This window comes from Chrysochloris asiatica, unplaced genomic scaffold (genome assembly GCF_000296735.1).
Source record: "Chrysochloris asiatica unplaced genomic scaffold, ChrAsi1.0 scaffold00037, whole genome shotgun sequence".
In the NCBI taxonomy this organism is placed as follows: Eukaryota; Metazoa; Chordata; class Mammalia; order Afrosoricida; family Chrysochloridae; genus Chrysochloris; species Chrysochloris asiatica.
In genome coordinates, this window is record NW_006408555.1 from 376,733 (window position 1) to 387,490 (window position 10,758).

The window sequence follows — 10,758 nt, forward strand, 5'->3', positions numbered from 1 at the left end:
GGAGGGTCAGAGAAAAAGAGGAAGACCCCCAATGAGATGGATTGGCCAGGTGGCAGCATCGATAGACTCAAGCGTGGCAACAGTAGTGAGGTTGGCCCAGGATCAGGCAGTGTTTCGTTCTGCTGTGCATAAGGTCGCTATGGGTCGGTACTGATTAGATGGCACCTAACAACAACAACAACATATGTATGCATGCATGAAGACACATACATGGAGAGACAGACAGGAACACACGCACCCCAAGGCACCTGGAGACACATGCACACTCACACATAGCCTTCCCACCCCCCACGTCTGAGCTGATTGTATTGTTGTTAGGTGCCTCTGAGTCAGTACCTACTCATAGCAACTCTGTGTAGGGTGTCTGAGGTTGTACATCTTTGTGGGAGCAGAGAGCCTCATCTTTCTCCCAAGGAGCTATTGGTGGGCTCAAATTGTGGACCTTGTAGTTCACAGTCCATTACTTACCATTCAGAGGTTTACTCAATAGGGAGCTTCCATCCATCGTCCCACATAATGATTGTCTTGGACAGTGGTTGGTTTTACCATTCTGCTGTGTTTATAAAGAGCCATCTGACAAATAGGAACAGCTACCAGGACCATCAAGAAAGAGGAGTCATGAGAGGAGCATGTCCATTGTGCCTGAAGATCCTAGCACAGAGAAGTAACAGCGACAGAGGGGGCTGGAGAGACAGAGGATGGGCTTCCCGGTCCTTGGAGAGAGTCAAGCTGAGTGCCTTTGGGCAGAATGCTGCTGGCAGAATTTGGTGCCCTTTGGACATTCATCAGCAGAGGCTAACGGAGCTTGTAACTTGTCGGAGCAAGGCAGAGGCCAAGGGGCCACATGGCTGAGATGCCAAGAATCAAAGGTGAGCTTGCATACTGGCTGGAGACTGTATCCTGAGATATTTCTGACCGTGAATTGCACCCTGTTCGCTTCCTTATATTGTGAGTGTTGTCTGTGAGTTCTATGCAGCCATTGCAGAGTGCTGTGGGAGGCATAGTAGGTGCAGACTAGGAAGCAGGTCACTGCCTCATGGGAATCAAGCTTGAGCTGGTTTTGAGTTTGATTCTCCTTCTTCCTGACATAGTTGGAAGAGGTCAGACATGGCCGCCACACCATTTTTGCATGCCCCCATTCTGACTGGGACCCTCCCACCCTGTCCCACCTAACATTTTCTCCCAACACCCAGTCCATGGATGCTGACAGCTATCTCCTCCTTGGCCACACCAACCCTGAGGAGGGCCTAATTAGCAGTATCTGTGGTCCTGAACCTGCAGTCCAGCTGCTTTGAGGTCCCTGTGTCTGCAGTGGTCCTGCCGCGTGGCACTTTCATCATGCTGCCGATGAGAAGACTGTGACTCAGGCCAGGCCACACAGCGAGGACTGAACCGCACCGGGACCCAGCACCCAGCCTTCCTTGGCCCACCCAGGCCCTTCAAGGGTGTTGGGGTTGCATAATGTCATGGATTGAATTGTTTGTTGTTATGTTCTGTGTAGTCGGTTCCGACTCCCTGTGAACCTGCACAGGGTTTCTGAGGCTGTAAATCTTTACAGGAGCAGAAAGCCTCCTCTTTCTCCCGCAGAACAGCTGGTAGTTTCAAACTGCTGACCCTGAGGTTCGCAGCCCGATTTGTAACCAGTATGCTACCAGAGCTGCTTATGGATTGAACTGTGTTCCCCCAAAATATGTGTTGGAAGATGAACAGTCAGAATGCTTAGAAGTCAGGATGGCCAAACTTTGTCTCTCATATTATCAGGAAGGACCAGTCCCTGGAGAAGGACATCATGTGGGTAAAGAGGAAGGTCAGCCAAACAGTAGAAGACCCCCAACAAGATGGATTAGCACAGTGGCAGCAGCCATGGGCGTGACAACAATTGTGAGATCAGTCCAGGACCAGGCAGTGTCTCTTTCTGTTGTGCAGAGATCGCTACGAGTCAGTCCTATCCAACAGCACTACCAACACCAAAGTGTCAACTTGGCTGCACCTGATTCTAAGTGGTTTAGTAGTTACGCAATGATGTGATCCAATGTGATTAACCAATCAGTTGTGAGGGGGTTAGGGTGGCATTTTATCTAAGGAGAGAGAAGCAAACAGAGAGAAGAGGGACCCACTACTGTGGCAGCTGAGCGTGTCCTCTGACCCAGATTGCCTTCACTGTGAAGCTCCTAGACCCAGAGGAAGACTGATGCCAAGACACACGGCCATCTCCAGGGAATGCCAGACAAACAGACGTTAAGGAACAAGGACTGTCCCCAGAGTCCACAGAGATAGAAAGCCTTCCTCCAGCGTTGGTGCCCTGAATCCAGCCTCCTAAAGTATGAGAGAATTAATCTGTGCTCAGCAATCCTCCCCCTCACTGAGAAAGCAGAGCGCAGCGTCTTGTTCAGGCCTAGTCTTCTGCTCCTTGTCTGACAGGTCCTCTGGAACCTTTTCCAAAGGTCCATGTATTTCATGTTCCGGAGTCTGTGCTGCCGTTGTCATGGTCTCTGATTCTGACCCCTGCTGTTATTACCACTTGTCCAGTGATCTGGCTACCTTAATATGTTGTTAATTGCCATCAAGTGAGTTCTGACTCACAGCTACTTTGTATAGGGTTTCCGAGGAGCAGCTGGTGAGTTTGAACCAACAACCTTGAGGTTGAGTGCGAATCTTACCGCACCATACCAGGGTTCCACCTTTGTAAACGTACTATTAAATACAAATGATACACATTTCTCCATTTACATTAAACTTGTCATTTGCTTTGTCGAGTCCGTATTTGCTGAGCTCTGTGCATTCCAGGCTGCCTGGATTGGGATGATCAGCATTTCTGTTGAAGTAGCACTACAGAACCAAAACAGACTGTGTTTCCTCCTGTCCCCTCCCTCCCACCTGTTCTGGGGGTGACAGGGCGGGTGTCAAGAGCATCAACACAGCTGCCCACCTCCTGTCTGAGCACACGCCAGAGGTCCACACCTTGAGCACCCCCGGGTCAGACTGATGCTAGCCTCCCAGGTTCCCAATGTCCCACTGGGCCTCAATGTCAAATCAGTCCAGGATGTTTGTCATTGTATCCAGAGAATTCAAGACCCACTCTTCTCATGCTGACAGTTCTGGGCACCAGGTACACGGGGGTCCCTTCCAGTATTGTCACTACTTCTGTCCATGTGCACATATCCACAATAAAGTCAGACCCTGTCCTTCCAGTAAAGTATGACCAGAACCAGAGGGAACCAGTGATACTGGAACTGTCAAGTCTTGTATGTAAATTACATTTCCACAAGAGTGGAAATTATTAACCCCTGCTGCTACCTCTTCCCGGCTGTCAACTCTACTTCCTTGCATAATTGCTCTTTCCAGGTGGCCCATGTGCCTTGGTGCTACCCCAAGTTCCAGAGGGAGAGAAGGTTGCAGGTGTCACTGGGGTTTTACAAATGAATTCAAATTTATGGCACCCCCCCCCCCAAGTAAGCAGCAGGTTTTCTGAAGATGCTTTTCCCCTACGTAAGTCCCTGAGTGGTGGCACCTATGGTTACAGAGCTGATGCCCTGGAACCCTGGGGTGGCACTGAAGGGTAGGGGGCAGCCTGAACTGCTCTGAGAAAACCCTATATAGGGCTGCTCTGATGACACTTAACTGAGGCTCTGGAGTCCTGGTGTGGCGCTGTGGGATACCCCGTTTAACTGCAAAGTTGGTGGCTCAAGCTCACCAGTAGCTCTTTGTCATCCCCATTGCAAGATCATTTAAGATTATTTAAGAACTGAGTGTTGCTGCTAGGTACTGCACTGGACTGCAAGGTTGGTTTCAATCAAAAAGGTGGTGGTGGGTGTGCCGTGAAGCCATTTGGGACTCAGCCTGTACAGGGCTTCTGAGGCTGTAAATCTTCCCAGCATCAACTGCTGACCTTGACCTTAGCAGCCAACTCCTAACCACCATGCCAAAGGTAGGTAGTTCAAACCCACCAGCCGCCCCTTGTAATCCCTCTATCCGGGGCTGCTGAGTCTGAACAGACTGGACAGCACTATCGCATCTCAGGAAAAAATGTCCTGATTTCCTTCCACATACCAGCCACAGAGAAGCCTGTGGAAGTTCACTCTCAACACATGGTATCTTCATGAGTCTGGGGTATCGGACATAGCTGGTTTGTAGCTCTTACATAACATTCAGAAAATGCCCACTGTTGGTCACGTTAAGCTTGATGTGAATTGAGTGTTATCTGCAGACCTGGCCACCCCATTTTCTGCCCTATAAACATTTACCACAATGCCGAACACCAGTGAACAAACTCGACCCTCCCTGGAGACCATTTGTCCAGAAACTGGGTAGGGTCCTCAGGACAAGTGCAGAAAACCTTCACCACTCTGCCCGGGAGCTGCTCGTCCATGACACCAGGGTGCATCCATATGCTGTGACCTCTGTCCAGGTGGATGATAAAGGGTACTGTGGTGTGTATTTACCAGGAGATGGCTGAGGACAGGCGCCTTAGGGGCCCTTAGATCTGTACTATTTTCAAGTTCCCTCTGCTGCAGGCCTTTCATGATAACCCAGTTTTCCTGCCTCCAGCATCCCTTAGATGTTTGCCCAAAGGGCAGGGATCAGTATGACAGGCCCCAGCACTATGGGATCTGATGTGGAAGCAGTCTTTAGGACAAAGCTCAGCTGTGTCCTGGGACTAGGACAGGGCACAGCTTGGGCTAAGGATAAGACAGTCTCATGGGAGACAACAGGATCCTGACTGTCACCTCCAAGCCCTTGGATGCAAAATACAGCTCCACTTAAAGGACCTCTTTACACAGCAAACTGACATTTCTTGGGTCTCCAGTCTTTCACCTCCCGTCTAACACAGCCCCACCAACCAAGAGGAAGCTCCTTAGGGAGCCGGCATCCACATGCCACCCACACCACACACTTAGGACACTACATGAGGGGAAGAGAAGAGGCTCCACTGCTTTTATTGAAGTTCCCAGACAACATAGATCTACTTCTTCTTCTCCACGTCCTGCTCTGCGGCCTCCTTGGCCCTCTTTGCCCGGATGCCGAAGAGCCGGGCGTGGGCACGGGCCATACGGAGACTGGCAAATGCCTTAAAGTCCTTCTCTTCCTGGGTGATGACCCGGGCTTTCTCCTTCTTGTAAACCTGTTAGGGAGAGTGGACTTAGAACCACTATGGCTCAAACACTAAGTGAAGGACAAGCCAAGGGCAGTGAGGCTCCTAGAAAGGGTTGACTGACTCTCCCAGGACTCCTTATACTTGTGAATTTCTGCTTGCCAAATGCTTCTGAGGGTACCAAAATTTTTTAATAAAATGGGACACCTTATCTATGAAGGGAGTCCTAGGAGGAGGGTGGTACTGTGGGACACAGTACATAAATACCTCCCCACTTCACCCAGGAAATCTGCGGCCGGGGGACTTTCCCAGGGGCCATTGCCCACCAATAGACTCCTCTGTTAAGATATCCTGCAAAAGGAGGCATCTGTCTAAGGAGCCACCTAATTGCTTCAACCCAACCCAGGCCCACTGGAGAAGCGGAGCGGCCACACATGCAAACCAATCCCATCCACTTACATTCCGGATGGGCATCACTGGTCCGGTCAGCTGAGTAGCCAGTTTGAGTTCTTCAGCCTGTTTATTAAAGACAAAGTCGTCTGGGTCCACACGCTGTGTAACATCCATCTTTTCTCCCACAGAATACAAGATACACTGATCCCCCACATGTGAACCCAGAGACAAGTAAGAATTAAGTATCCACTCTGGTTGTTAACTGATGCCAAGCTGGTTCTGACTCAGAGCAAAGAAATCTTTATGGGGACAGAAAGCCCCGTATTTTCGCCTCAGAGTAGCTGTTGAGTTTGAACTGCTGATTTTGTGGTCAATTGCTTTTGTGCCATGAGAACTCTCAAATATCTACTTTTCAGTAAAGCCATTTCCAAACCCATTGGCCTAAAGACTTCAGAGACTATGGAGAAAAGCCCAAGCCGTGGATCAGGTCCACCCTCCCTACTGTACTAAGAGTGGTGCTGGCTTTAATCAGGGCTTTCACTGGAGCTAAGTAAGAAGCCATGAGAAGAGTGGCTGATGAAGGCAGTTATGACCAATGTGCAAATTCTCCATCAGTCAGCTCTGGGCCACCTGCTTATGATGGCCGATTTGGAAAACAGAAGGGTCAGTACTTCACCTCACCACAGTTGGACAAAAAACAGACTTTTACCACCCCCATGGCACACTACTCACAGAGCTGTCTCCCTTCTTGGGGGCAGAGGGCTTCCTGGGGAATAAGATGAGCTTGGAGCGGTATTCCTTCAGCCGCTGTACGTTAGCCTGCAGGGACTCAGTGGATTTGTTCCTCCTCCTAGGGTCCACAGAGATGCCGATGGTCCGCGCCACCTTCTTGTGGATGCCGGCCACCTGCTCCAGAAACACAGGTGAAGCTTTCTGGGCTCAAAGACTCTCAGGCCTGCCTGACAGCCCTCGGTCGTCAGATGGAAAAGGGTTCAAACTAGCTTTCATCAAAACAGTGCAGCGATTCCGGAGAATGTCATCATGTGACCGAGCTACCCCCGCAAACAACTGTCAGTTCTGCGAACGCTTACCCTCAGTTCTTCCAGGCTGAAGCCCCTGCCTGCTCGGACTTTGGTGTGATACCGCACCGTAGGGCAGCGCACAATGGGCCGGATGGGTCCCGACGCAGGGCGCGGGGCAATGCGGCGGGCTTTGGCTTGTCGGGCCTTGCGTCTGTCCCGAGAAAAGGCACCGGTTACTCTCAGCTCGGGGTGGGTCCCCTCCCCTCCCGACCCCGTCCTTCACCCCGACCAGCAAAGCATTTTCCCACCTCTACTCTCACCCACGGCCTTCAGACAAAAAGGGTTCAAATGAGCTTTCATCAAAGCAGTACAGCGATTCCGGAGATTGTCATCATGTGACCGTGCACTCTGCCGCTCCCACACCCGCGCTCCTGGGAACCGGGGACCCTCACCTGCGGATCTTCCGTGCCGGCTGGTTGAACCACGTGGCTACTCGCCGCTGCCAGTCCTTATGGAAGTGAGGCTTCAGAATCATGCCATTCCGGCTGGGCGCCATGGCTGGCTACGGCCCTGGACCCCAACGAGAGAAGACCAGGTTAGGGACCAGGCTCGGGACGAACTGGCGCTGCTGCCCACTACCTGGCCGCCAGGCCCACCGCGGCCCTAGGTCCCGGATCAGGATCTCCACCCCGGGGCGTTCATCTCCGTCGCCGGAGGCCATACAACAGCCCGATGCCTCCTGTGGCAAAAAGAGGCCCCTGCTCGGGCTTTCCATGGCCACGGAGGCAGTAGGCCCACACCGCTGGCCGTGGATGGGGGCCGATAGAGTCCGACGGCCCAGCGCTCTAATCCACCTACCTCCTCGAAGCGGAAAGCCGAGCGGAAAGAAAGTGACTGTGCAAAGCACTATGGGATGTAGTAGGCCCGGCCTATCAGAGGCGCCGGAAAGTCCTGCCTAGCCTCGCACAAGGGCGACGGAAGTGACGTCAACTGGAGCCCGTGACGCTTCGTAAACATGGCGTCCGCCCATGTAGTCGGTGGCTCTCTGCTGCTACGCTGGATTGTGCAGTCTCGAAAACCCGGGACCACGGCGGTTTGCAAAGTCGATTTGCTGAGCTTTGCTGACCTTTTGTCGTCACTCTGCTCTTTCCGCAGATGCGGGGACGCGCCACGGTGCTTCATCCAGTTAACATTGCATCTTATACCGGTGAATTCTTGGTGCTGCCCTGCTGTTTGCGCAGCAGTACGGGGTGATCCTGCCTTTGCGGAGTTAATAGCGAATTAAGGTGCAGCCGTCATAGGGACTAAAGGGAAACTAACGGTTTGAACTCGGAGATCTTGTGATTAGAGTTCTTGGGATTTTACTATTTATACGTGTTTGTGGGACTAGATGGTTGAGCGGCGCCAAGGCAGGCAGGTTTTTAAGAAGTGTGAATCCTCCTTCCCCCAGTCCGTTTAAAACATTCATGTGCTCCTTCTTAAACAAAATCAACAGTTTTGAGTGACTACATTTAATCTTAACAGCCACTTAATGTGGTGGTGTTAGGTACCGTCGACTTGGGACCAACAAAGGAGCTCTGGTAGAGTAGTGGTTACAAATCGGCCTGCGAACCTCAAGGTCAGCAGTTCGACACTAGCAGCTGTTCCGCGGGAGAAAGATGAGGCTTTCTGCTCCCGTAAAGATTTACAGCCTCGGAAACCCACCCTGTTCAGGGTCGCTATGGGTCGGAACCCACTGGACAGCACTTAACAACAACAATAGCGACTTTATGCACAGAAGAAGTAGATACTGCCTGGCCCTGCGCCAACCTCACAATCGGTGCCACGGATGAGCCCATTGCTGCTGCCTGTGTGCCATTGCATTTCGTGGGGGGGGGGGTCTTACTCTTTTTCGCTGACCCTCCACTTTACAAAGCGTGATGTCCTTCTCCAGGGACTTGTCCCTCCTGATAGCATGTCCAAAATATGAGGCAAGTGTGGCCATCGTGGCTTCTAAGGAGCATCTGGCCATACTTCCAACCCAGTCCATGGTACTTTTAATATTCCAACTCCAACATCATAACTCAAATGCATCAATTCTTCTACGGTCTTCCTTATTCACTAACCAGCTTTCGCATGCATATGAGGTTACTGAAAATACTGTGGCTTGGGTCAGGTGCTCCTTAGTCCTCAAGCTGACATCTCTGCTCTTGAACACTTTGAAGAGTTCTTGTGCAGCAGATTTGCCTAATACAATACACCTTTTGATTTCTTGACTGCTGCTTCCATGAGTGTTGATGATTGATCAGAGCAAAATGAAGTCTTTGACAACTTCAGGTTTTTCTCCATTTAATGTAGTAGGGGCTGATGTTGACCATTGGCCCTGCTTTCTAAATGAGGGAACTTGCTAGCTGGATTAGGTAACTTCTGAGGTAAGTGATAGAGCTGGAATAGAAACGTAAGTGAGGGACTTCACAATTCATGTTCTTAGGGTTCCCTTTGTACAGACAAGCATCATCTGGGGAAAAGGTAAGTAGTCAATCATATATGAAACTGTTTTCAGTCAGCATATCCTGTGAATCTGACCTCCTGAGAAGCCAACACCCAATTGCTATCTGTAAACTTGTATATTCCAATAACCTTTTCTTCTCACCTTCACCCCACTGAACAGGCATCTGCCTTGTAAAATTCAATTGACAGTTTAAAATTTTGTGACACCCAATGATGTATCTGGAATCCTGGTTTGGCACTGTAGGATAAGCACTGGACTGCTAACCACAAAGTTGGCAGTTCAAACCCACCAGACGGTCTTTGGAAATCCTATATAGTACGGTCATTGTTAGTCAGAATTGACTCCACAGCCCTTAACAAGATACTTGGAAGCCTGGTGTCCTGCACTGAGCAACATTTTTTACTTTATTGAGACACCTGTGGGTGTTAAGAAAATAAGTTTGGGATTCACTGATGAACACGTTTATGATCAGGAAAATAGAACATATAAAAAGAGCCTGAAAAATGTGGTAGCTGAAAGTCTGTCAGGTGAATGTGCTGAACTTACATGGAAAGCTCAACTAGCTCTGCTGCTGAATAGATGTGTACCCCCTGATGAATCCCGCTGAATAGATGTGTACCCCTGATGCACCCCGCTGAATAGATGTGTACCCCCTGATGCACCCCGCTGAATAGATGTGTACCCCCTGATGCACCCCGCTGAATAGATGTGTACCCCTGATGCCTGGCTGTGCTGTACACAACTGAGGAAAGGAAACGGAAAAGGAACCACTTCAGAGTCAACTTGGAAGTGGTGCCAGTCTGTTAAATTGGAATGATGTTTATGAATATTGGTTGTGAGGTTGGCTTGGATTCTACCTTTGTAGAGTTTTGAGATTCTGAGCAAGTTTCTTAAAGTTTTGTCAGCGTTTCCCATCTGAGACAATGGGAGCCGCTGCTGTGAGGGCTACACACCCATGGTGGACATAAACTTCATGTGGATCTATGGTGTGGGGGCAACAGAGAGGGAAGAAAGGGCTTCTACCCAGGGCTCACTTCTCAGATTTAACAGAGAAACTTTGGGAGGGAGGGGTTATCATCTTCATTCCACATTAGTCTGTTCTGTGTAGCTGAGGTTTGAACCAAAATCCACTAAGTATGGATTAGACTTCAACATAAAACAAAAATTCTCACAGCTGGATTAATAAGCAACATTATAATAAACGGGGAAAATACTGAAGTTTTTAAGGATTCCCTTCTTGGATCCACAGTTAACATGCATGAAAGCAGCAGTCAAGATCTCAAAAGATACATTCCATAAGACAAATCTGCTGCAAAATAATTTAAACGTGTTACGAATCCGTCACTTTAAGGACTAATGTGTGCCTGACCCAAGCCATAATATTTTCAATCGCCTCATATTCATATGAAAGCTGGGCAATGAATAAGGAAGATCAGCGAGTTCGTGCATTTGGAGTGTGGTGTTGCTGGAGAATATGACATACATGATAGACTGCCAGGAGACAGGAATGCTCCATTCTAGGGATTGCAATCAATGACATGCAACAAAATGTGAATGAACTGGTGAATGGGAAACCCATTTGCTCTGTAAATCTTCACCCAGTTCATAATGAAAAAATAAAGACTGAATAAATCCATCTTAGAATATATACAGCCAGAATATTCTTTAGGAGGATGGTAAGACTTGATCTGATGTACTTTAGATATGTATTAAAAGGGACCAGTCCCTAGAGAAGAACATGCTTGGTAAATAGAGGGTCA

At 49.6% G+C, this 10,758-nt stretch overlaps 1 protein-coding gene across 3 annotated transcripts; it reads right to left on the reverse strand.

The window, feature by feature from the left end:
* Window positions 1-4,942: 4,942 nt before the first annotated feature.
* Window positions 4,943-7,080, reverse strand: RPL13 (ribosomal protein L13). 3 transcript variants are annotated; one of them, XM_006860100.1, is made up of 6 exons: window positions 6,960-7,080; window positions 6,577-6,718; window positions 6,371-6,391; window positions 6,218-6,229; window positions 5,552-5,608; window positions 4,964-5,122 (listed from the first exon to the last, which is right to left on the reverse strand). In XM_006860100.1, the coding sequence occupies exons 1-6, from the start codon at window positions 7,061-7,063 to the stop codon at window positions 4,964-4,966; spliced, it is 495 nt and encodes a 164-aa protein (XP_006860162.1). In that variant the 5' UTR covers window positions 7,064-7,080. The 3 variants fall into 3 exon arrangements, with proteins under 3 accessions (XP_006860160.1, XP_006860162.1, XP_006860161.1); XM_006860098.1 differs by having other exon boundaries at window positions 4,943-5,122; window positions 6,218-6,391; XM_006860099.1 differs by having other exon boundaries at window positions 6,218-6,373; window positions 6,616-6,718; window positions 6,960-7,063.
* Between the last annotated feature and the right edge of the window lie 3,678 nt (window positions 7,081-10,758).

What these genes read in the sequence shown, in the direction of transcription:
- RPL13 (XM_006860098.1), bottom strand. Translation starts at nt 7,063, where the DNA reads ATGGCGCCCAGCCGGAATGGCATGATTCTGAAGCCTCACTTCCATAAG. An exon ending in TCAGCCTGGAAGAACTGAGG is followed by an intron (nt 6,392 to 6,576) that starts GTAAGCGTTCGC and finishes TTTCTGGAGCAG; the next exon opens with GTGGCCGGCATCCACAAGAA. An exon ending in CCAAGAAGGGAGACAGCTCT is followed by an intron (nt 5,609 to 6,217) that starts GTGAGTAGTGTG and finishes TTTAATAAACAG; the next exon opens with GCTGAAGAACTCAAACTGGC.